At 46.1% G+C, this 26,726-nt stretch overlaps 3 protein-coding genes across 9 annotated transcripts in view; 1 reads left to right on the top strand and 2 right to left on the bottom strand.

Annotated features, from left to right (window-relative positions):
- CHD7 (chromodomain helicase DNA binding protein 7) overlaps window positions 1-2,500 on the bottom strand; it is a 132,954-nt gene extending 130,454 nt beyond the window's left edge. For 6 of the 7 annotated variants that reach the window (XM_059861041.1, XM_059861067.1, XM_059861082.1 and 3 more), the window contains exon 1: window positions 2,064-2,500. The gene's annotated coding sequence lies outside the window, so the exon portion shown is untranslated. Of the gene's footprint in view, window positions 1-988; window positions 1,008-2,063 lie in introns of those variants that run through there. The other variant, XM_059861048.1, reaches the window with a different exon arrangement.
- On the top strand, window positions 324-14,746 carry LOC132326348 (uncharacterized). Its single transcript, XM_059844422.1, has 4 exons — window positions 324-400; window positions 841-2,193; window positions 3,291-3,481; window positions 13,638-14,746. Exons 1-4 carry the CDS (start codon window positions 324-326, stop codon window positions 14,744-14,746), a joined length of 2,730 nt encoding a protein of 909 aa, XP_059700405.1.
- Window positions 14,747-21,311: 6,565 nt separating this feature from the next.
- The window catches only part of RAB2A (RAB2A, member RAS oncogene family), a 42,835-nt gene continuing 37,420 nt past the window's right edge, over window positions 21,312-26,726 (bottom strand). The window contains exons 7-8 of the mRNA XM_059861040.1: window positions 24,647-24,715; window positions 21,312-22,504 (exon numbers count right to left, since the gene is read on the bottom strand). Of these exons, the coding sequence (XP_059717023.1) occupies window positions 22,409-22,504; window positions 24,647-24,715 (165 nt within the window). The 3' untranslated portion in view covers window positions 21,312-22,408. The remainder of the gene's footprint in view (window positions 22,505-24,646; window positions 24,716-26,726) is intronic.

Raw genomic sequence — 26,726 nt, 5'->3', positions numbered from 1 at the left:
TGAGGAAATGAACAGAAACATTTTTTGTTCAACTTGCTTGTTTGTACCTCCGCCAGTCCCGTATAACACGAGAAAAGAAAAAAAGGAAAAGGTGAAAAAAAAAAAAAAAAAAAGGCTAACACATTCTCCCGAAAGCCATCTTCCAGGATAAACACTGCCCGCGATCTGCTTTGATGAGAGTAAAAATCGAGACGTACATCGACACAGAAACAAACTTATCCCACCGAGGTTATTCTGATATTCCCCAAACCAAACACCCGCGGAAGCCCAAGTGGCACGGGAAATTAAAAGAAAAAAAAAAAAAAAAAAAAGGCTTCTCGCGAATGAAAAAAATCGCCCTTTTCTGTAGTGGGGAGGCACGCTCGGCCCCTTCCCAAACGAAAACAAAGGCAGAAAGTGGGTAAGTGCGGGAGAGTTGCGCGGCGCCGCGCGGCCCCGCAGCGGACAGGGAGCTCCCGGGCATCCATCGCTACTTTCCTTTTGTCCATTGTCTGTTTAAAAAACAACTACTTTAAACCCGGGCGTGAGCGGGCTGTCGGGGGGAGCCGGGGAAACCGGCTCCATTTCCAGCCCGTGCCCACGGCCACCCCCTTCCCCAGCACCCCGACCCGCCCCCCCCGGACACCCACCCGCGAAGACCGGCCCGACAGCGCGGGGCGCGCCCGGAGGGGCTCCCCCGGCGTGGGAGCGTGTCCCCTGATTTAGCGCTACCGGGATAAATGAAGGCAACGTAATGATGGCTGCTCATTGCCTGCAGCGCCTTCTCCCTGAGACTCACTAACAACCCTGCCCCCCTCCCCCCGCCACCGCTCTCTCACACACACCCGCGCACACGCACAGGCGCTGCCCGCTCCCCGCCGCTCCGCACGCAGCGCCCGCCGCCGGCCCCGCTCCGCTCCCCACCGCGCCCCGCGGACCGAGCGCGGCCGGGCCCCCCCTCGCTCCGCGCCCTGACCGCTTTGGCCTCAAACCACCTTTTTCCGCTCACCCTCAAAATGGCCCGGAGCGGGGTGGGGGGAAGCGCGACGAGGGGAGCGCCCCGGCCCCGACCCCATGTGCACGGCGGCGGCGGCAGTGCCTCCCGCCCGCCCCAGCTCCGCGCCGGCGGAGCGAAGGTACTCGGCGGGGTGAAACCCCTATTATGCGGCGTCCGCCGGCACCGCTCCGGCTGCCTCGGGTAGCGTTCTCCCTTCCCTTCCCGTCCCCTCCCTCTTTCCCCCGCTCCCCTTTCTTCTCCGGCCGCCGGGGAGCGCCGGCCACCCCCTGCCCCCTCCCGGTGCCGCCGGGGCAGGACGATCCCCCCGCCGCGCGCACCGGCGGCCGGAGCGGCACCTCGTGCTCCCGCCTCCCTCCTCCTTCTCCTCCCTCCCCGCCCGCCTTCCTGCCGCCCGCCGCCACCCACCGCCCGGCCTCCGCTGGGGGTGCCCCCGCTGCGGCCCGGGCCCCGGCCCCGGCGACCCATGTGCCTGCGCGGAGCGGGGCGGTGCCGGGCCGAGCCGGGCCGGGCCGTGCACGGCAGGGAAGCGCCCTCACTTTGTTAGCGCTTGTTGTGCCGACGCGGCCGCCGGGAGCCGTCAGCGTGGTCAGCGGGGGAAGCGCTCCCGCGGCCATCCCGGCCGGCGCTGGGCCCCGCCGCCCCCGCCGCGCAGTTTCGCTCAACTTTTCCCGGATTTTTAGTCACCCTCCAAACTTGCGAAGAGGAGCGCAGTGGGGAGAAGAAGGGAAGGGGAAGGGGCGCCGGCGCTCTGGCTCCCCGGTGCCCTCCCCTCCCCCGAGGCGAGGCAGGCGGCCGGCCGGCCGCAGCACAACAAAAAGCCATTTACACCCGGGGAAGTGCCCCGCTGAGACACCCCCCTCAACACACACACCCCCCCGCCCCGCCTCGCCCGGAGCCGCGGCAGGGCTCAGCATCCCCCACCCCCCCCGGACCGCCGCCGGCAGCGAGCACCCCCGCGCCGCTCCGCTCTGCCGGGGACAGAGACCTGCCGCGGGTCCTCTGCTCCATGGCCGGCGCCCGCCCTCCCTCCCTCCGTCCGCGCCCAGTGAGGTGCGGGGTCACTCACCGGGCCGGTGCGTGGCCGTCGGGGACCGGTGTCCCCCGCTCGCTCCCTCGCTGCCCTCCGCCGAAGGGCCGGGGAGGAGGAGGGGACACGCTCCGGAGTTGGTGCCGTCGGCCGGGGGGGGCGAGGCGGGGTGCGGGTCTCGCACACAACACACACGCACACAACACACACGCACGGAGTTGCTCGCTCGCACCGGGGCTGGGCTAAGAGGGGAGGAGGGGGATCCCTGACCGGGGCGGGCAGGCGAAGGAGGGGTGGAAGGGAGGGGAGGGAGAGGAAGGGTCAGCGCGGGTCTCGGGTAGTTTCGGGGTCTCCGCCGGCTCCGCTTCGCTCCTTTGTGTAATTTCACTCGATTCAAGTTTAATCCGATAGTTCCCGAGCGAGCGAGCGCGCCCGCCGGAGCCGAGCCGAGCGCGACACCAGCCAGCCAGGCGGCTGCCGCCCCCTGCGCCCGCCCGCCCCCGCCGCCTCCCTCCCTCCTTCCTCCCTCCCTCCGCCGCCACAAGGCGCGCCCCCGACACCGCCCCCTCCCCGGGGGCGAGCGCCGCCGCGCGCCCCGCCCCCGCGACGTCACCGCCCCGCCCGGCATAATTTATGCAACGAGGAGAGAAGGGGGAAAAAGGAAAAAAAAAAAAAAAAGAAAAAAAAGAGGAGGGAAAAAAAAAAAAAATAGGAAACCCCCCCGCGCCCCGGGCGGGGGAAGGGCGGGGGTCACTAACCTGCCTGCGCGCAGCCCGCCAGCGCCCCGCCGGGGCTCCGGCCGCCCGCCGGCCGAGGGTGCGCTGCCGCGGGGCACGGCGGGGCACGGCGTCTTCCGTGCGCTCCCCGCCGCTCCGCTCCGCCCCGCCGCACTGACCGGGCCGAGGGGGGCCCGCTCCGCACCTCGGGGTCAGCGCCGCGCCCGCCCGCCCTGGCGCGTCCCGTCCCGGGAAACTCCCGGTGAAGCCCGGGGGGTGTGTTGTGTGTGAGGTGTCACTGTGTCACTGCCGCTCTTCAAACTTCCCAACCGCGGCGGCGAAACGAAACCGAGAAGCGTCCCGAGAGGCTGCCCGGCCCCCCGCCGCCCGCCCGGCCCCGGCCTCTGCCCCCGGACGGGCAGCGGGCACCGCACCCCCACCCGCCTCTCTCATCCCGGCCACCGAGGCGGGGTGGGGCGGGGCGCGGCTAGGATCGCCCGACACCGCGGTTTAGGGTGGACTTTGTCCCGAGCGGGTCGGGCTTTCAAAGGGAAGCGGCCATTAAGCGCTGCCCGCCCGTCCGCTCGCGGCAGCGCCCCCGTCCCGGCGGGGTCGCGCTCCCCCGGCACCGCACCGGCACCGGCACCGGCACTGGCTCCGGCTCCGGCTCTTGCTCTGCCGCTGCCGAGTTTGTAAGCGCTGCATTCGAATTCGTGATACAAAGCGAAACAAACTCATTCCGTAAGTAAATTAGACAAATCCCACCCAAAAGTGATTACCAGTAGCGCGCTTAGCGGTCCTCTCCGCACTGCTCTGGAAACTAAATAAGCGTCTTAAAAGTATAAAGAGATTAAAGCGTAAACCCAGTGCAAAGATACTCGGCATTACAGGAATTTTCAGCGAGTCATTTGACGAGATAACTTTTTACCATCATTGTTAGTGGCAGGTTGGAGAAGGAAAAACAAAGTCATGTGCTCCTGAGCAGAGACACCCTCCCCCTGCAGCTCCTGCCGCTCCTTTTAGGGGGCTGTTCACTGCACCCACCCTCGTATCTTTTCCGTGGGAAAGCGAGAAGGCATCCTGTCCTCACAGGATCTCACACAGCTTTTCCTCTACGCTCTTTTAACACACAGTTAGTAAGCTGGGAGCTGGATCCAGACAACGTGAATGTCAAAAGCTTCTCTGGTTATTGGCTCCCTCAGTCCAGGTGTCCATGTTGATTCCACGGCCATGAGGGCCACTACAGCTGCAAAAATACTTCAGGCTTTTTCAGAGGAAGTATGACACTCTTCCACATTGTGTCATTCATATCTGGCCTACTCAGACTCTCTTGGGTTTAGGGGAAGGCACCTTTTGGGAGAAGGGGAGAAGAGAAGGTTAGCAGTTTGAGAGACATCATCATCTTCCATGCAGCTGGGCCCGTGCAATCACCCAGAAAGGGGCCAGCAGCTAGGGTGGTGTACCTCTCCCAGGTTTTCAGCTGAAAAATGCAGTGAAAAGCTGATAGCATGTGATGGTGCAGTAGAATACACTCCCTGTTCTTCGCCAAGGTCTTCTGTGAAGTTAAAAATAGCAAGTGGAAATAGTATTTAAAAACAAAGCACTTTGAAGCAGCACATGCCCCAAGTATACCTTCACTAAATTTGCCCAGTTTACCATCGTTCTATTTTTATTTGCATTTCTGTACCCTTTGAAAAAACAAATGACAAAACAACAAACCTACACAGAGGTATTTTCGCAAGTTACTAAATGTGATCAGTTTCATCTCTCTCTTGCAATATGTTGACAGACCAAAGAGAAAACAGCTTAGAAACATTTACCCCAAGTCTGTTTTTCTGCGTGCATCATTTAAGTGTGCCCCTAGTCTGACAGCCAAGCACCCTGGTGTAGTGTAAGCCTGCCTGGAACTCCCCTTGCTTTCAAAGATTTAAGTTCTCCAAGATTTAGGGGCACAAGAAACTCATACTGAGACCAACTGCCAGCAGCCTCAGTGCTCCCTCTAGAACTTGTTTCAGTTTCTTGTTGAGCAGAAATCAGAGCGAGAAGCTATCAAGCATGAAAAGTGTTCAAAGCGTATCGTGGTGCCAGGGTGAGCCAATCAAAGAAATGCTGCACTTCTTTAAAAAAAGAAATATATTAGCATGGCAGAAGCAGTGGGGGGGGGCATGGATAGGTACTTGGTTAAATGTTTGTTCCACGTGAAAAAAAATGCCCCAGTCTCGACTGTGTCTTGTAGAAGGCACAGAACCAGCTCCTCAGGTGCCATAAATCATCCTCAGGCTGTGGCCTATGGAATCAGCTGGCTTACTGCTCGGGTCATAAAAATGTGCTGGGAGTCTCCCAACGCTTTCCAACATCAGAAGAAACAGAATCTGCAAATAGCACTTTCACAGAAGGGGGAGGATTACAGCCATTCTCTAACTCCTCAATAACAGGAAATAGAGAGTAAGGAAAAGTGCTGCAGTGGTTTCACCGCTCCAGGGTGGGACATCGTCACGGTGTGGCACAAGTTCATACACAAGCACACTCAGTGGTAGTACCAGACATGGACAAAATACATCACTGTGCAGCTGCTACAGAGGAAAGGTTTTTGAAACCTTAACTTGTGCTTCAGCCAGTCCTCAAAGAGAAAGCTGTGACTCCATGAGTTACCAACGAGGCAGCTTCAGAGGAGAGTGAGGAAACAGCAACACAGCATCTTCATGATTAACCTTATTGGTAACAGCTTATTAAAATACCCAAGAGATGACAGGGATGAAAATTCACTTGTAGCCAGCCACCCAACCCTTTGTGTTCTGTGGGGAAGAAGTAATCCATGTGATGTAGGCAGCCATTTGGCTCACAGATTAGAAAGAATTTGCATTAATGGCTGAGAATTTCAACAGCAGTTGCAGAACAAGGATATGTGTACCAACAAAACCCCAGCGAATTGCTACACTTGACCTAACCAGGTAAACTCTCAAGTTTGTGGGGATAGTTTGTACCAAGCTGAGCAAGTCACCGTGTATGACAGGCATAGCTCTGCAGAGATAAGTTAATGTACTCTGTAGGAAGTACAGCACTGAGATTACTGGGCAGCATTTAAACCTGTTTTAAAATATCAGAATTACAGAATGCAAATGATTTAGCATCACATGGAAATACAAAGGCAGGTTACTTATTCAGTAGACTTTGAAGAACCAGCATCTGTTTTAACAGCCATGTACAGTAAAATGTGATCTTAAGATCTAGACATTGTCACTTCTGCAGGTAGCAGATGACACCTCACAAAGTCCTGAGTCCCCAGACAGGCTGTGCACAGGGAGGCCTTCAGGCTACAAGGGCCAAGCAGTCTGTGCCTCATTCCTGACAACCCAGTCCAGGTATTGAGCTTTTTGGAGAGCTGCTGAGGGCTGTGCACAGGGCTCAGAGCAGCCCACCCTGCTGGAGAACAGCTCTGTTAAGCACATCTGGTTCCTCACCTGCTCAGCACTGTGAAGGTCCAAGCCATGCATCAGTTCCGACAGAAAGTACTTGTGCTGCTGCCCTGCCCTCCAGGTGGCTTCCTCTAGAAAGCTTTTTTGCTTTGGTGAAGGAAGTTGCAGCTCCCAAGGAAATTCTGTACAGATGTACCCAAAACTCAAAAACTTCTCCTCTCACAGGCTTGCTTTTACTTTTATTCATGCAAGGAGAGATGTGAAACCATACAGCGAGCCCAAGCTTGTGCTTGGAGTAACTGCCTTCTGAGCACTTCAGGCTCAGCGTTCAGGATGCCATTTCAGAGCCTCAGACCAGCAAAGGCACCGTGTTGTGTCCCATGGTTGCTGGGAAGTGGCTCCAACATCACACAGCCGTGACACACACGTTTTATTAATCTTTGAACACTGTTTCAGTCAAATGAAGTGAAAAAAGTCAAATGGTTTCTTTTTCTTTCACAAGTGAAAGTTTTACTCAAAGTTTCTTAAAATTTGCAGAGCAGTGGAAGCACACAAGACAGAATGTGTAGTGGCCAACAGAGCACAGGTGATAGTGATATGCCATAAGCTGAAGGAAAACAATATTTTTTCAGAAGAAATTGTTCACTAACCCATAGCGTGCTGAAATACCAAGAGCACGTGGATTTTGGCAAGTACCAGGAAGCAACAGACTCGTATCAGAAAGAACAACTTTAACGACTTCAGCTGAAGAGCTAAAAGTGCTGGAAATATAAGTGCTACAAGGAGCCACCCTGTGGCACCAGCAAGCTAAGGGAACAGAGGGCAAGCCAGGGTAGACACTTGTGTGGGTTGGTCGGGTTTTTTATTTGGAACTCAAGCCAGCCATAGTGACAAAAGCTGGAACTGGCCCAAACAGCCACTTCTGTGGCAGGGAACTCTTTAACTGAGCAACTGAACCAGAAAAGCAGAGGGGCAGCGAGCTCCAGCAGCTCTTACCCACATGCCACTCACCTGTCAGGCCTCTCAGGGGCAGAGATCTCTGAGGGGCACCAGCATTCCCTGATGTCTCATCCTTGGGAATCCAGCAACAAGAGGGAAATACTACTCCCAAGATTTATTCTTTTATGTGGAAGTGTTCTGATATAGCAGTATCTCTCACATAACAACATACAGCTCTCTCAAGGCTAACTTAATGGCATAACCAAAGACTTTTAGGGGGGAATAGGTGAAAAGGCTGTCTGACACAGCACACTGTGACACGTCACTGTGGGTCTTGTGGGTGCACACACAGCTGTGGGCAGCTGTCCCCAGCCTGTCTGCACTGTCCCACTCAATCTCTCCAAAAGGCTGCCCGGGTACTGCCACTTACCTATGATGATCTGGACAGCTGGAAGGCAGCACCCAGCCAAGTGCCAGCGGCACAGAAGTGACAAACAACTCGCTGACCCTCCCAAACAGACTCCTTCCTTAGTTTGGTGTATGAGGCAGGATCACCTTGCTTTCTGTCTAAATTCTGATTTAACAGGCCAGTGCATGACTGCTCACCTCAGGCTCCTGGTTCCCACTACTACTGGAGACAAGACCAGGCCACCTCCTTATTCAGGAGCAGTAGTGAGTTCTTATAAAAACGGAGCAATGCCACGGAACTGACCTATTCCACATCATCCCTGCTGGTGAGGAGGTTTGCTCTTGGTCCGTGACATGAACTGACAGCTTCACGGTCGGTTTTGTTTTCACCGTGCAGGAGCAGCGTTAAGGATTCCCATTTCCATCTTTGACGGCTCAGCAGAACGTGCCTCTTCCTATATGGAGAGCCTCAGCTATGGCAGCACTGGCAATTCCTGACCTTTGTCCTTAATAAATGGAAGGCATCATATCTAAGAATGAAGTCACACCCCCGCCAAAAGTATCAGCTGAAATAAAAACACTGCAACTCATCTGCTTAGCAACACGGGCTGCCACCAACATCACTTCCTCCTGAAACACAAAGTTCAGTGCGCGGGCTCCACCCTGACTCAGAGCCGCCCGTAAAATTGGATCTGACTCGCTGAGAGGTCACGTCTCCTCGCTGTGAACAGGACTTTCCACAGCAGCAGCATTTCACTGGAACTTCCCAACACACAGGCAGGGAGGGAGGGAGGGAGGAAACACTGCCGCAGTCACAGAGTTCACCTGCCGAGGAGGCAAGGCACTGACTTTCACATTTCCATTTGTCTGTCCTGCCAGACAGATTTTTCAGAGCAGGTACTGAATAACTTGTTCCTTCTGTGGACTGGAGAGCAAGAGGGATTTCTCAGCATTATTTCCTGGGTTTGCATATGCAAGGAGCACCTAGGTGTGACATCCTCAGATGTAACTACAGATGTTGTCATTGCTTGTTTTGAAATGGGAAGCAATGTAAAACCAATGGCCAAAGACACACAATATCCTTGAAAAATATTTAGAAACTATCCTTGAAAAATGCTTATAAACTATTTTTTCCTGCTTATGTTCATTTAGAAAAAGATGCATTTAAAAATGTTCAGTTTTATAACTTTTTAAAAACTTTTTTCTATAACCATGTGTTTGTTTTCCTAAATACTTCATAAAACTGCAAGTCCACAACAATTAAAAAATCTGTTTACTTATGTAGTTAAATGTGGTTTCTTGTAAGTTAAATGTGGTTTCTTTCTGATTCTTCTTCTATTCTGAAAGAGGATCAACTAATAGGATGATACTGTTTTCTCATTAAACTCAGGTCCACTCCCCTCCCCACTTGGTAAACTTATAGGAAGGGGGCTGAGAGGGATCTGAAGAGACCATCTGGTCCCTCCAGGCTGCACAAAGATAGGATAAAGTAGCCCCAGACAATCCCCAACAGATGTTTGTCTAACCTGTTCTTAGAAACCCTCTGCAGAGCAGAGACCTGAACTTCCTAGGTAGCCTGTTCTGGTATTTCACCAGCATGCAAAAACAAGTGATCAAACCTCTCCTAACCGTTAACACATTGGAAAATTTATCTGATTCCCTCTGAAAGTTTTTTTAAGGCTCAGCATCCTTCCTTCTTTCACCACTTCCTTTTGTTTTCTACATCTCTTACTGCCTTTCTCTCCCTGTTCTGTACTTCATTTTTCAGCACCATGAAACCAAGGACATTGTGGCAGTTGGGAACTTACTGGCGCTCAGTGGAGTCATCTTTACATTGTTCTTGATGACTTACATATGCCACCTATTGATAAATCCTAAGAGAGCATTTTGCAGGAGCACTGCATCGTCCACTGCAATTTTGTTAGTGATGCCCTACAAACTCCCTATAACCATCTACCCTGACTTCTCCATGAAACTGATGAATTATTTTTCCTATATGAAGTTCACTTTGATTTCTGTACTGATCATCTACAGTGGTCACTGTCCTCCCAGCTTGGTGCAATTGAGACATTTCACAAACACACTCTGCATTACACCAGTTCAGTTTATTCTTTGTCTCTTGTACATTGGCTTTTTCATGGGGCTATGCTGGTGCCTTACAGCAGAGGAATTTGTGACATCTTGCCTGTCTCTTTCCTTCTCTGTCTTGTCCTTTTTCTCTCTAGAATGGCATGCATGGAAAATTTGGGTTCAGAAGGATATAGGGACATAAATAAAGTCACTGTATGTTTATATAGGGAAAAAAGGATAATAAATTTCTCCTTCTGCTATTTCAGACCCAGCTCTGAGAGATCAGTCTCATCCATGGCGAAGCTGATAAAACACTCTCATAGGCAGTTAAGTACAAAGCTTATGGAAATGTTTTTCTGTTACAGAGTAGCAAAGGTACCAGCTGTGGTCTTCATTTCACTGACACAAAACAGTTTAAGGGACGAAAATTTAAATAGGAATCAATACTCAGTTGTGGAAACAGCACAATTTGGAGGAAAAGGAGAATGCACTCACACTTATTATTAATTGTTGTGGGTATAGGGACATTTAAAAAGTGTGAGATATATTCATCAAGTGTGTAAGGACTTAAACTTCCTTGTATGATCTTCACAGTTCCTCGCAGTCCAGGCTAACGTGTATCCTTTGCTGAGCACTTCACTGCAAGAGAAGAAACAACTGATTGGCTTGACACAGTTTGATCACAGAACTAATGAATAGTTTGTGTCAGAAGGGACCTCCAAGAGCCATCTGGTCCAACCACCCTGCAATGTCCAGGGACATCTTCAACTCAATCAGGTTGCTCAGTGCCCAATCCAACCTGACCTTGAATGTTTCCAGGGATGGGACATCAACCACCTCTGGGCAACATGTGCCAGTACTTCACCACTTTCATTGTAAATAGAACCTTCTAATCAGTGAAGTATTTAATAAAATACACCATTAATTGAACCTTTTAAGAAAAGGTACTCTGGCAATACCAACTCACAAGTGAAGGAGTACCTCATTTCACAGAAGACACATAAGTTCTGATTCCACGAGGTGCTGCATACTCGTCACTCATGCTGACATGATTTGAAAGCAGAGGTGTTCTCTGATGTGCCAAACATGAAGAAATAAAGCTGGAGCTACAAGTCAGTGTTTAAAGCACCATTCTGCACTTTTTCTGTTTCTATTTTGCATAAATATCTAAAATTTGCTTTATCCTTTAAGAGGAACACCTTGGCTTCGCAGCACTGAGGGAACTCCCCTGAAAGCTGCCTAGAAACTCACCTCTCCTGTGCACAGGTTTGTTTATACTTCGGGTATGACAAGCAACTTACACAACCATTGTATTTGCTGGTACACTCTGGTGAACAGAACAAAACCTTGTTTCAGTTAAGGCAGGAAGATCTTGTGTCTTCATCCGGTGGGGGCTGAGAAGGGAGGGGATTTGAGGCACATCTGTAACGCCACAGGTCCCACTCCAGAGGCTGCCCACTTTGGCAGTGCTGCACAGAACAGCACAGCTCAGCAGCAACGGACCAATTGTTTTCTCTCTTAAAAAACACAAGTCAGAACACGCCGAATATTCCGCACTGAGCGCACAGATTGTATCACGGCTTCCAAGGCAGCAGGTTTTACCTGGAACTTGTCTATAACTTAATAGAAAAGCTGTAAACTAGTTGCTAAAAGATAAAGATAACAGATGCAGTGCTGGCATGAACATTCATCTTTGGTGCAGCAGGTTACTAACATGACTTTTGAGTCAGAACACAGCACATGCTCTCAGGCTTTTTTATTAAATAAGTAACGTACCACACAGCATGTCCACCTTGCAATCTGTTGGGAAATAAGAAACGTTGACATGGTAGCTGAAAAAATCCCAAATGTGATGGCAGTCATGTTGATGCCAACTTCTTGGAAACCAAGTTTCATGATGCATAAAAGCTGCTTGCTTTCTTCAGAGGTAGGCTTGGCTTTTTGAGTTGTATTTGCTGTTGTACATCCACCAGAAGTTGACACAGTGCATTGTATACCACAAAACTCCCCAGAACATTAACAAATCAATATAAGTGAAGGTAGGCACTCTTAATATCTCAGTCAAGGGAGTACACCTCTCTTAGTTTTGTACATTAGTCTGAATGGCAGGCAGTTCTCAGGGCTTGGATGAAAGGGAATTGCAGCAGGATGAAGGGAGGAGCAGGAAAAGGCCCACTTCCACCTGGAGTTGCTTTTTATAAGCCTCCCTGCTACTAAACAGGCAATCCCAGTGCTTACAATGATTGTCCCATGGGAACCTTGATGACAAAGGCCCAAATACACAGTTTATTCTTGATCCAGAAAAAAAACCAAAAGCAGAGCCTTCAGAGAAATAAGGAGAGGGATCATCAGTTCAATATGCTGGAAAGACCTTTCTTTGTCACTACCCTCCACAGAGATTTAAGGCTAGCAAGACACAGATTCCCAAATAGAAGGAGCAACAGCAGTTATTGTAATAAAAGGATCAGTGTTCCCAGGCCTTGGATTTTTTCAAGCAGAAAATATTATTAGAAGTTCTCCAGTGCCAGCAGCACATGGAACACTCTGCTGTCTTGGGTCTTCCGTGCATGTTTATACAAAAGCACAACGGTATTGTAAGGGTTATCATCAAAGCCAGTAAGTCCTTCAACCCTCCTACCAATCCCCAGAAACAATCTTCTGAAAAACAGAGATACCACCACACATGCACACACACAACTGAAAAAAAAGTATAGGCAATGCATGTTTTTAAACCCTCCCTGTTCTTTCCCCTGGTCTAAATGCCATAAAATCCCAGTAGTTTAAACTGCTCTGAGAGTTTTAAACCTATCATTCACCACAAGGCGTAAGTTTCACTACACACTTTTCACCCCCTTTAAAAATGAAAACCCAGATCCAGCTTTCAGCAGAAGTGAGACTATTGCTTCACCATGATTAGATATAAGCAAGGGGAAACAAACCAGGCAGTGCTGGGGCCTAACGCTGTCAGCATTCGCTCTGAACGCAGCGCTTTACTGGGCACCTCTCAGCTCCTGCACACATGGTAGTTTTTGCAAGATCATGGCCTTGTTTTAGTATAACACAATCAAGATAATTTTTACAAGGTCAGAAAGTTGGAATAAGAGGAAACAAAATCCAGGCCAGTTGTGTCTGGAATCAATTAGGCTTATGTGCTTTTCAGATGCTGCTTGTCTTTCTATTAAATAGTATTTCAATGTATACTTTCTATTAGTATGTACATAAAAGCATGCATTGCATAAAATGTGTTTCTCCATTTATTTAAACCCACCTAAACTAGGGATGTCAAAAAAGGAAGAGGTTTTCTTCTGTGAGTGTTGAAATTGTTCTTTTGGCATTTACAGTTTAGTTATTTGCCTCCTCAATGACAAACTGCTCAGAAGGGCCAAATGTCCAGGCGTGTCTGTGGTGCACTCTCACCTGTCCAAAGAGCAAATTAAAGCTGAAGCATTCAATGAGGTGAATACCAGCTATGCCCACTGTCAACGTTTAAGCATTTTGTTGAGTTGTAAGATTTAGAGGAAAAAAACCCCAAATTGTTTTGCCTTTGAACAATAAAATTTGCTGTCTAATCATCACATTCAGTACTGAATCATTCACACAAGACTTCAGTTAAGGAAAAGCTGACTTTATAAGGAATTTCAATTTTCTCTACATGAAGCCAGTCTAACTTATACTAAAACGAAAGCCAGTGCCTGTAGAGAAGGAATGCACAGAGGCACACAATACAGAGAGATTTATGCTGCATTTGCAAGTAAAACAGGTAACAGGAAAAATATTGATTTGTTGCTCATGTTGTGAAAAAAATTACAGACATAAAAATTCTATTGTCAAACCACTTAAAGACCAAAATATTTACTTTCATTGCTTTTTTTCTCACCTTCATTTTGCCAAGTACAAAAATAAAGTGAAAGAATTTGTTCTTCCTCCACTCCAGTAACTTCTTAACGTAGAAGTTGGAATTATTTTGGATAGCACTATAAATAATAATATGCAGTGAAAGAAGTAAACCCCATCAGCTTTCCTATTCTTTTTCTAAGCAGAACAGTTATGTGCTGTGTTTACAGTTGTTAACCGGGTTCAGAGCCGGCCCGGTACCACAACACGCGGGTCATCACCGCTCCCGCTGGAGCTGTGTCAGAGGAGGGACTCGGGGACGGGCTCCAGGCAGATTCTGCCGGGTCAGGGAGGCGCGACAGGCCGGCTTGCCCTTGGAGTGACACAGAAACCCATTGCCTGGTCGCAGGGAATGATTTTCCTCATGCAGTCACCCCTCCCACGCTTCCGTGCAGTCGCACAATGGTGCGGCTCCACACGCGGGCAGCGAGGGGAGGACGCGGCCGCCTGCAAGGGCGTAGGTCGAGCAGGCGAACGCATCCCGGAGGGAAGCCCCGGGTGGGCTGGAGAAGCGGCCTGGCTTCCGCACGGCCATTGTTCTTTCCGGGAACGGGACGCCGCGTATCCCGCGCCCCTGTCCGCCGGGCGGGGCGGGCTCCCCGCGCCTTTGCGCGCTCCCTCTCCGGGAGGGCTTCGCTCCTTTGAAAGGTCCCGCTGCTTTGCAGCTCTGCTCCCCGGGCCACAGCGGGGCAGGAGCACTGTGCCCCGTCCCTCCCGACAAGCTCGCACTCCGCCGTTCCGTGTCCCTAGGGACTCGCAGGCAGCCCCGGGACACCGCCTCAGGATCGCGGCCGGGATGGGGAGGGGCCCAGAGGGGTGCCCCCCTCGCAGGGCTGCCTCGCAGGGAAGATCGAGCCGAGCGCTTCCCGGGGCGATGGGGGGAGCCCCGCAGCGATGGCGGGACCGACCCCGCCACCGCAGCCCTCTACCTGCGCCCCCTCCCCCAGCGGGTCGGAGTTGCCGTGGCGACGGATCAACACCATCCCCCGGGACAGGGCTCCGCTGGAGCCACGGGAACGGCGCGCTGCTCTCCCGCCTCCCATGGGGAACCCCGTCCCGCCCCCTCCCGCGGCGACAGCGCGGCCGCCCCCGCGCAGCGACGTCAGCTCGGACCGGCTTTCCTGCCCCGGCGGCGCCCGCCCGCCGCCATCGGTCACCGCCAGCGTCACCGCCCGGGCACCCGCACCGGGGCCGTGTGTCCAGACCCGTCGGGACCGCCGTGTGCGGTGCCCGCCACCACCTCCAAGCCCCTCGTGCAGGCAAAGCTGCACCCGTTTAAGCTAAGCCCCCTGTAGACGTATTTATTTCCGTTTAATAGGTGTTTATGGTATGTTAGCCAGGACCTGTTCCTAATCAATCCGAGCTTAATCAAAATAACGCAGATTTATACCGGCCCCGGTGCCAACCGAGCAGGTGCTACCTCGCACCTGTGGCTAAGCCGGCCGTGGGGCGACCGGGGAGCGACCGCCCCCGGTGCCCGGGGCAGCTGGGCGGGCGATGGCTCTGCCCGGGCAGCTCTGCTTTGCCCTCCCTCCTTCATTTCCCGGCCGGACAGACCGACAGCTGCCGCGATGGTCAGAGCCAAAGCCCGCGAGGCTGAACAGCCGTGCCCGGCAGGATGGAGAAAGAGGAAGTTATGGCACAGGGACGTCGGGGTAGGTTCTTTCCATTTTCTGTCCTGGCTCAGGCTAGGAGCACATGGTCGTGGTAACAAGCCGCGGCGCTGGGAGGAGGAATTACCTCATGGAATTGCAAGCACTTTCCAAGTAAAGGTGGAGTCTGGAGCAAACAGGAGATCCAGCTGATAGTGGTTGATAAGCCTAGGGAGTATCGCATTGCTGCTTTGCTTACCTCAGAGACGCCTTAGTCCTTGAGGAGCAGGAAGAGGAGACTCCAACGCAGTGGCTCCCAGCACCCAGATAATGAGCCGTCTCCTCCTTCCTGCAGCAAGCAAGCCGATGCCTTGGCTCACAAAGCAGCAGTTTCAGTAGAGGTTTCTCCTCTCATGGATCCTCTTTTCGATTGGTTGAGCAACAACCCCACAACTTCAGAATTTCAGAGCTCATTAAAAGAAAGCTGCTTTTCAACCTGCATAGCAATTGAATTAAACTGGAAAGCCAGGACGAAATGAAGTTACAAACACCTTCAAAACAAAGCCCAAACCAACCAAAATCTCACCATTCAGATGGTGCTTGGCCAAAAACACGACTAATAGGCAACTGCATTTTTCTTCTGTGCCTTCTACTGCTGGTGGATGATCCAGGAGCCGGGATTTAGCAGTTAAATAGGTGGGTCTGTGACCAACTATGTCTCTAAATTTACACAGTGACATTGTTAAAAGCAATCATTGCTTCATCCAAAGTAGATGAAAGTGTTTTGTTTTACCAGTGATAGTTAAAAAAGGTCTTCCAGAAGAATATGGAACTGTAAGTATGCTACTCTTTCTTGAATAATTTCCTTTAAAAAAAACAGCCAAACTCCAATAAGGAAAGAATAAGGTAGAAGTAACAAAAAGGAAGAGAAGTAAACTGGAAAGAAAATAAAATTTAACTTGGATAGGAACCGAGGGAAAAGCGAAAGCACTTAGTTTATGATGCACTGTGGTCAGTCCTGCACACGAGGATGCCTCTTTCTCTGGAGTTAGTGCATTTTTCAAAAAACTTCCCAGGCAGAATTACAATATTGCACATGAGTTCACAAACTTAATTTCTGCTTCATAGCAGTAACTATGGGAGGCACCACAAGTGTTTTTGTTTCTGTGCAGGAATGTTTTACTTCTGAGATGAAAGTTGAACAACACTGGGCAAGGAGGAGCAGCAGAGCCCATCCACTGATTTTTGTGCACCACTGATGGCTGACAGACCTTCATCAGTGACCAGTTTGCTTAGGTCAGTCAGTCACCTTTTGCTTAGAAGTGGCTGACTTGACTCTCAAGGGCACCAGACACAGGAATTCTTTTGTGTTCTGATATTCTCTGTCTTAAGTACTTTAGACATGACACTAACCAGCAACCCAAGGTCTAGTCATCCTCATAAATTAAAATGGATTAAAAAACCCCCATCAGGACAATCTGTTTCTAACTACATTCAAGACAAAGCTTTGCTGCATTTGTATACAACAATCACAGAGAGGTGTTGTACATTGATTCAGGGCTTTTTTTGGAGCCAACGGCCGACAAGTAAATTTGCCCATCTCCTCTGCTGTTGTCTCTGTACCCGTCCCTCCTTCTAAAAACCATTCATTCACACGTGTCCTACAAATTCTGGACACTGCCTCAGCTCCAGTCTCAGTGCTGTTAAATGAGCACCTCTCACCAATGTCCATATTTAAAAGTTCCTTCCTCACAGCTGGTCCAGTCCTCGCATAGCAGCACTGGCCCAGGTGTGGGTGTCAGGGCTCAGGTGCTGGGCAATGCCTCAATCTGACAGCCTTCCCTGCCTCATCTGGACAGACAACAAGCAACCCCATGGACTTCTGTTTTCCCAAGTATCTTTGCTATTTAAACTGGTTTTTAAGTCACATTCTTTCAGACATTTCCTGCATCTGAAAATGTTTTCCCATGCCATAATCAGAACATGCAGTGTTTACTTGACTGCTTTAACCCAGACAATGTTAAATTGACAACTGTTAGCATAGTACATTGATGTCTTTTGAACTGTCCTCACACTATAAGATTTTCCTCCCTCCTAGTATTTTATGCCTAAATCTGGGAAAAGTAATGGAACTAGGTTTCACTTAAGAAGGCTAATTAGATCCTGCTGTAATTTACAGCAAATGTACCATAGACTCAACCATCAACAAGAGTCTGCCCAATATAAACATTTATATCTCTGACTCTTTAATGAAGGAATTCTAAAAATCATAACTATGCTGGGGGGGAGGGGGTGGGGAGGAGCTCCAACAAACATACTGATGCATCAATTCATCTACATTCATGCTGCCATGGATAATTTTACAAGGACTGTAATTTGGGAGAGGAGTACCAACGGTCATGCAGACTTCTAAATAAACTTTGAAGTAGGTTTTTCCTATACCTTATTTCACCTCTGTGTCACAGAGCCATGGATGGGATGTTGCAGTTAAATCCCATGTGTAAATATCAGATGTGTTCCAGTTTATATGTTAAGTCAAATGCCTATCACCACAACAGAGATTTGCAACCAAACACAAGCTTTTAAAATTTATTTTTAACTGAACAGTATACCTGATGGCACAGAATAGCCATTTCTTAACTGAGCACTCTCATAACTGTGCGTTTTCAGGCTGGGGTATAACTGACTGTGGAGCACACTGGGTTTGCCTTCTCCACCTTGGATTGCCTGTGGTAAGATTGCTACAGCAACAATCTCTTTCCTCAAGCCAATGCTAAAGCAGCAACAGTTCCCCCCCCCCCCAGCTGCTAAGCAAAGAATAAACTTTTAGCTTTGCCCCTCCTTTATTGGAAGGGGAATAGGGTAATATGCTGTAATTGGTTTTCCATGTTTGCCAAGAGTCTGTTTCCTCTTATCATCCACAATATTTAACATAAGTCTTGTAATAGTTCCAAAAATAATAAAATCTGTCCCAAGAATAAAAATGATAGATCCACAACATGCTGCTTTTTTTGTCATGGTCTTGGTTTCGTAACATTCTGTTAGTAGTTTTTATTGCCTAATGTTGTGGTTTCTTTCATACGCGGCAGACCCAGTAAAGACATTTCATCAGCTACTTACACAGCAGCAGCCTGGATTATTTACAAATGGAGATTTCAGTAGTGTATTACAATAAATCACCACTGCATACTGCTAAAGTTACATTGCAGCAATGTGGCAAAGAGAACCCAGAGATTCTAGGGGGAGGAACATTAACTATACACAAATCATACAGATGATCCCAGCAAACAAATTTATTAAGATATCCAAATAAAACCTGTTAGTCTTCCTCTGTCTCCCCTATCTCCTCCCATGCAACAGTGGAAGAGGAGGACTAGGCAAATTATATCCCCCCACACATGCAAACCAGTACACACAGTAGGTGTAACAAGTAACAGAGCCTGTGCAATACTTCCTTCATGATTTTATATCATGCAGCCAGATAGCACACATATCCCTCTCTCCCTCTGCCCCACCCTTCCACCCCTAAAACAAATGCCCCATACTGGGCAAATTCCTGTAAGTGTGGGAGTTACGGATGTAGAGCAAGTAAAGACAGAGAGCAGCATTTTGCTCACAGGATTTAGTTTGAATGAAATAATATGAAAACAGAAAAGACAAAAAGGAGATAATGCCCAGGAGAAACTTGATTTAGAACAAAAAAACCACAAACCCCCAAACAAACAAATCAACCAAAAAACCTAAGAGGAAAGTTGTAGGACACTCAGTAGTATCAAAAGAGCAGTCTGTTAAGAGGAATCACTACCTCAGGCCTAAGCATTTACAAAAGCAATACCCAGCTGGTAATAACTAAGAGAAAAATACAGGCACATTGGGGTATCCTCTTAAGAAAGACCACTTAAAAAAAATAAAAATCATGCAATGCTCAAAATTGTCTTCCGATATTTCTAAGTTAGTTTAATATACTTTTTTTAAAATTCCAATTCAGTTTATCTGTATTTTTGAGCCTGAAAAGAACTTTCAATTTCTTCCCAAGAACAGATTTAGTGCCCTAGCACAGTCACAGGTAAACTCTTCAGGCAGAAAAAACTTGCCCCATTTAAATGTACATCTTTTAGTGTGCCCCTCTAACCCAAACAACATATAAATGTTGCAGCCAAAGGCTCTTCAAAGGCCATCACAAGAGACTAAGTGTCACAAAAGGTGTAACACAGCAAAAGGGATACAGCTCTGGAGCAGGGGATGGAGCTCTCACTGCTTGCCAGGGGCTTCAGACACTTGCTACTTGAGCTTATCAGCGAGTGTTTTGGCAGTTGTTTTACACTAACTCACTGCTGAGTCCGATCTGCACGAGAGTAAATCAGAATGACTGAAGCCAAGAGAGATGCACACGTCTAAGATTGAGGGGGAGTTGTTAATCTTTCTTCAATGACTGCCAAAATTCCTGGAGCATTTCATTTTTAGTAGAAATGGGAGAGACAAGTTTTTAGTCATGCTTGGAGGTCTTATCACACCAATTGCCACCTTATTTTTTTTTTAAATTTACTATGCTTTCTACCATATGCTAAACTGGGATTAAGGGAAAAATTGCACCTTGGTATGATTTTTTTGTATCAATGGTTACACATTACATGTAACAGCTGTACAAGTTGCTGGCAAACAATTACATGTTTTGGTTCTTTGGTTGTGAAAATGTAAACAACAAAAGCAACTGGAATTCAACATGGAATCTCAGCAAGTTATCAGTCACTCATGCACAAGTAAAACTGAAACCTGTGAAAGCATCATCTTGTCAAAGCAACTGTTTTAGAAGTAAACCCTCCGGCTAGGTTCTGTGCTATAAAATTTTCAAATTCTAATTGGATAAAATAGCATCAGGACTTCTCAAAAAGAATCCCTACAAAAATACAGGATTTCTGTAGCAACAAAAGTTTTACTTGGGCATAAAGTTTGTGACAAAAAAGCCAGCCAGAATGCATGGAAATTTCAGTTTTGTTCTAGCTACTCTGAAAGTACCATGGTCTTAACATAATGTACAGTCTAAGACTGGCATGTGAGCCAGGACCAAACCAGCAGGGTCAGCAATTGACTGCAGACATGACTTTAGCAGGTCACAGCATATTCCTCCTGCCCCTCTCACACCCAAAAAGCAGCCCTGGTGTTTCTTTACTATAGTAGCCCTGGATTTCTGGGCAATTCTATACCTCTTCTGTGTTTTCAGAAAATGAGACTGTCAGAAGCTTTCGCTTTTTCAAATCATCACTGCTATGACAGCATGAACTTTCTTGCTCCTCAGGGCAGGGTACAAATCTTTCCCCCACTCCCTTAATGGACAGTTTTTATGGCTAACTTTATTCCCCTTTGTAATGAAGCTCAGGCTGCTGTGTAAGAGCACATTTTTCTCTCATCTCAAGCAACTGAATTCTACAACATTGCCAAGTGAAAAAAACTTCAAGCAGTTAATCCAAGCTAATAGTCTTGTTCGTTCACTCCTTCTTGTAAACAGCTAGTTAGGACATGCCAGTTTTCCTGTGTCATATATGCAGTTCAGTCCTATGGTTTTACTGCCATGCAATGCAATTTTCAAACTTCAACTGAAACAGTAAGTGTGCGTTATAAGTGCAAACTCTGTATAATAAACAGGTAACAGTTGAAAGTATGTAAATGTAGTAACTTCTTAATAATTTAAAGGTTGAAATTTATATTACATTGCTGAAAATGTTACTAAGTATGTAAAAAAGAAGCGAGTGAGCAACTAACATAAATCCATACTGGCTCCCCCTTCCCTGAGATACCAACAAAACATTCCACACCATTTTTTCAAATTTTATTTAATCTCAGAACCACTGCTACGTTACACCCGTCAGGCTGAAATTTATTCACTCTGGATGTTCAAGTTCTGACAATTAGAATGGGTGACATGAGGATCCCTTTCCTCCAGTGTTGTGTTGCAGTCAATATTGGTCCAGTAAGACAAAAGTTTTGCAGTCATTGCCTGCCCCCACCCCTTTATTTCCCCCAATACATGAAGCATGGCCTACCATTAGCATCACCCTTTTGTCTGCAATTATTTAAATAGGATGAGATGGAAACTCAGTTGTTTGCACATTTGTATGAAAGGTGACATGAACATTCTGTATTTTAACAAATAAACACTTAAACACAGGATTGTGTTTTGCCGTGTTGCAACCCTTTCATTTAAGGAAAAATATGACCCTCCCCCCAGCCATCACCATAATAAGTAACAAAACATTTGTAGTTTTGATTTTCAGCAAGATTTCCAAACTGGCAGATTTTATTTTCACACCCTCTTCACAATAGACAAGATGCTTACCATATATTTAGGATTACAAGTTGTCACTAAAAGAAAACTTTACACGACCACTATACATTTAGGTTGAAAAACTGTCCTTGCATGAAAAATATACCTAGAAATCAAGTGGTAAACAAGAAAAAAAACATTGAGAAGATTAATGTTTTTAAAATGTGCCATTTTAAATTTATCAACTCCTCCTCTACTTTTCATCCATACTCTGTTTTCACCTACAGTATTTGTTAAGGCAAACAGCTAATCCATTTCTGAAGAGGTGTTGTGGAAATTGTGGATAAACAGCAAACATTTGGCATTAAAATAGATAGCACGTATGTAGCCTCTAGTAATATACATTAAGCATCTCTCTTGGACTTCAGGATAATGACAGGGGAGCATGAACATGCTAACAATGTCAAAAAGGCTTAAAATTTAGCATCCAAGCAGTTCCTATTAATGCTTTTGTAGTTTTCAAGCTCTAAGTAGTATAGATTTTATGCAAATGCATTTAAGAATTCTAGCTTGGCAAGTACACCCAAGCAGGTTATTAAACTATATATACAGAAAGTGATAAATACAGAATTAAAAGAGTCCTTCTGCTTCTCTTCATAGCCTTGAAAATTGACAAAAAACTTGAGGACAGCTCTACAATATTAAACATTAGGTAACCTCAGGAGGTGGGAAACCTAACTACACAAACTGATTAAAATACTCAGATGACTTTGTAGTGTTTAATACAATTCAGTTCGTAGTCAAGGGCACAAGACAACATTTAACAAAAATAATCACATCAATTGACCTAGAAATCAAATGTAAATAGATATGAATACAATCTCCAAAATCTGTCTTTAAGTGAACATTAACCATTTATTCAAAGTTATACAAGAATTTGAAGGATAAAGTCTTCTGCAACAGGAAACCAACTTACAAGTTTCATGTCTCAGTTGAATTGAAGTGGAGGCGAGCAGGGCAGGGGGAGGAAAGGGTGAACAAACAAGTAAGTAGGCCTCATCCAGGCAGCTAGAAAGTAAAAACAGGCTCAACAGCAGCCTCCTCCAGCTTGCTGTCCTCCCTGATTGCCTGCAAGTGTTGCATTGGTGGCAGCATGTTGAGGGCCAATTTTTATGCCATTTGCCTGAAATGAAGTTCAAATGAAGTACACAGCGTAAATATTTTAGAATATACTTGAAAAGCTATTTTTCATATTTAGAAGATCACATAACAAGTTCTCCTAATGTATGCAATAAATACATCAAAGTTCGTAATTCTTCCCAGTATGTTCTTAGCAATTAAATATTATTTAAAGTAAGATGCCTTCCTTCTCATTTAAATTTTATCTCCATGTTACACTCTGTAGCTTAAACTCCTATTAAAAAAAAAAAAAAACACAGAGCAAGAATTGTATTTGAATACTACTTGGCATATAGCTGAAAAATACACAACATTTGCTAAGAATGTATAACCTCTCCCCTCTTGCCAAAATCTCCACTAGTTTAATAGTTTAATATAAAACTTTTCCTCTCTAGACAACATTTCTTTCTGTGTTGAATCAGCTGTAGAGGCTAAGGGCATACGAGTGTTCTGTGTCATCAATAATTTCTGTGATCCCAAAAGACATGGCTACTTGCCAAGAACCCACACACAGCGTAGCTCTTTCATTCATCAAAATCACACTTATATCTTAACCCTCACTCCCTCAAGTGGATTTTACCTAAAAATACACCACTTTGAGAAAAGTAATACAGTAGCTTCAGAAATTAAGCTCTTAAGGAAACTTTGCGTCACAGCAAATCTCAGATTTATAGTGCTTGGCAGTTGTTCTGCAGCAGTGGTAGCCTTCGGGTTTCTGGCACTCGCTTAGTATTGACAGCAGCTGATGTGGTTTCTTTTCGCTCTTTGACTCCCCTTTAATAAAAAGCATGCCCTATGGCTCATTGGTTTTGCCCCCTCTGGGCTGATAGCAACTTCTTGAGGAATCAAGAAGCCAGACTTGGCATAAAGCCAAATAAGTAGCACGGACTGTTGGCTCTTGACAGCATATTGCAATCAAAGCTCGGTAAGGCACAGTAAAGCAGTCAGCTACTATATGAAACTCGACAGATACAACAAGCATGCTTTTTCAGACACTCTGCTCTCCAATTTATATTGCACTACCAACTGCATTTTCTTCAGGAAGGATGTGAAAGATGATCTTAAATTTTTCATCAGTGAACTGAATTTAAGAAGTGTTTCACTAACATGTGCACACACTTTGCAGTCAGAATTAGTTTAGATTACTATTCATGTCTTATTTAGCTACAAGTTTCCTGATGCATTACTCTGCATACTACTGTAGTTTCTGACTTTTTTTTCCTCTCTGAAGTCATGAGTAATACTTTCAATAGGCTCAATTTTCTCATGTTGAAATATACTGAGTGTAAAGAGATGAAGCTACTTAATTTGAGTCCTGCCAATTCCCTCCCTACTCTGAACAATCCTGCAAGGACAGTAATGTTTAAGAGAAGCACCACACTGACAGTCTCCACAGAGCACAAACAGAACAGGGTGGTGGTGCGGATTTTCACATGTGGTTTCACTAAGCGCCTCAGCAACAATATTCAGGGACATGCAGGATAAACAACCCAACTTGATCTTCAGAAAAAACTGATCACCTCACATTGTCAAATTTTTATGAGACTGTTAACAGAGAGCTTATATAATACTAGGGTTACAAAGCAAAATTTTCAACACCACGGTCATTTCAAAGTTCTAGAGACATTATCTGTCTTTCTAGCTCTTGTTCCCCCTTCTCCAGCTCTCCAGCCCTACCCCAAACAAGCAAAGGCACAGGCCCTAATAATCTCTAATTTCACTAATGTGCATAAGCAAAATGGCTAATCTTTTATTCCCTACAGTATCCAGCCACCTAAACCAGGAACATTTCACAAGTCTTTTATGTAACTCTCAAAGCAATCCCTCCCCTACACTGGACAGCTCATGGAGTGCATCTGGCATATCAACATGGTCCTCCATTTACATAGTGGAAAATTATCTTTGAAAACAGATGACACCATATGGAGAAGTGGATGAAAGTGGATTTTCTTCTCTTTTGGGGATTTATATTATTTTGCGATGCTTCATGGATGGATAGGGTCACTTATTTTAATCCATTTTTATCACAATGGCAGACAATTCTACAGCCAAATGGAACAGACAATTCTTTTACTGTCCAGCTTTCTAGGGAAGGTGAACTCTGTATTTTAAAAAAGCAGAAAGTGTACAGAGTACTAAAAGTTACCTCATTATTAATGTCAAAAACTCCTTCCTGGATTTTCTCGTAGATCTCCTTTGCAGTGTTAATAAATGCCTAAAACAGAGGAAAAAAGACCACAGACACAATGAATGCGATATCCTTCAGTGTAGGATGCACTAATTGGAATTCAATCTCATGTGCAGATGCTTCAGTGAGACTTTCCTTCCTGACCTCTGCAGAAACAGGTATGACAACAGCATCCCATAACCCACCCTGAAGCAGCAATGGATCACACGCTGTTTACAAAAACAGTGGCATTTTCATAACATCTGTATTCTACAATCTGTTGTCCAGTAATTACAGGGAAAAAGTGGTTTTTAAGATATATAAATTACTTTTAAATTATTTATTTCTGACCCTTATGGATAGATTGTGTGGCAGATGGTTTCCCCTACCCTTAATATCTTTGTAATAGGCCACTCTAGATTAGAGTGCTTAGCAACATAAAACCACAGGGTACTTACAATGATGATGTAAGGATGCTGTCTGCTGGCTGAAACCTTACGCTATCATTTAATATTCACCTAATTTTAAGAACGTATTCTCTTTAATTAATCTTGCACACAGTGAGTAACAGACATCTTAATAGTAGAAAGGAGAGGCCTTAGGTTTTGTAACGACTTCTAAAAATCTATTGTTTTAATTCAGAGAAAATACTCTGACACTCAGGTCTGAACAAGTGACTGATATAGATGTTTTTGGTTTAAGTTTACAATCAATGATTCCATTTTCATTTCTCATTTAGCTTTATAGGTCAAGTAACACCTAAAATAATGCATAAATTAGGAGGTGATTAACAGCTGCTAGTAATTACAATAAACATACAGTTCTTTTGGTTTTAAAATACCAACACCATGTGATCATACAAGGCATGCTACCTTCTGCACAAGCCCATTATGGCAAATACAGATCTAATTCAAATATAAAAAAGTAAACAGGGTTCATGGAGAGGAACAAATCATACCTTTCCTCATTTCTACACTGGAAGCATTTGACTGCTGAACTTGCCACCAGAGCTTTGTTTCCTAATTAACAGGACTGATATGTTTTCACCTTTAAAGGCCTTACAGCTCCCCAGAGTAATCAATCTACTGCAGCTCAATTACTGCACCAAGCACACACCACAGCCAGTGAAGGAGACTTGAACGACTGCAGCAGGAGCAGAGAGATATGAATATGCATAAACTCTAAGTGGGTGATCGAATCATCACAAAGGGTCATGAGAATTTGCAGCAAAATAATGAGAAGAATTAATCATTGCAGATTCACAAGGCACTTAGGAAGCAAGTTCGTTTTTCAAACACGTGTTACAGTTGAGAAGAAAAATTGGCTTTTGGCCAACTACGAATTGATTCAAATTCCTCAGAAACAGAAGTTTTCTAAGTAAGGAAAAAAATTCAGACTTATCTTTGTTCCTGATAACATACTAATTATTGTAATAGCCTCATACATGTGACCACTGAAAGGTGTAAGTCAACTTTGAAAATTCACACAGCTGGATTCTGTGAGGATCCTTACTTCTGTTTCAGCGGGACATTAAACAGAACTTGAAGTCTTAAAAAAGTGTTATGATAACTTCATGTAAACAAGCACTTAACAATTGGCACTTCTAACTCTTCTAGAAGATGTTGGCTAAGTACACCAAGACTCTTAAAATTAATTTCATGAGAATTACATTAAATCTATAAAAAACTGCTTTAGAGCAACCAACCAGAATTTTAACAGATTCCAAACTGATACAACTGAAAATAAATTAACTTTTGGATACTACACTCAAGAGCAGTCATTGTCGCAATGCATCTATCCTCACAAAACCCCGTAAAACACACTGGAAAAAAGCATTGCACAAACATAAAATTCCTTCTGTTACTACACATGTACCGTACAAAGCAAAAGAGCATACTGAGTTCAGTACAGTATATTTTAATATTAAACATACTGGCCAAAAAACTGTTGATCTGAAAAAACCAAATATCCCATTAATCTCAGTTCTATCATTTCCATTCTCTTGAAGTCATAATCTGACTACCCCATCCCATCAGTGATTCTGGTGCATGACATACTT

Source organism: Haemorhous mexicanus, chromosome 1 (assembly GCF_027477595.1).
Source record: "Haemorhous mexicanus isolate bHaeMex1 chromosome 1, bHaeMex1.pri, whole genome shotgun sequence".
NCBI classification, from domain to species: Eukaryota; Metazoa; Chordata; class Aves; order Passeriformes; family Fringillidae; genus Haemorhous; species Haemorhous mexicanus.
The sequence above is the reverse complement of the archived record's forward strand: the minus strand, read 5'-3'. Positions and strand labels throughout refer to the sequence as shown.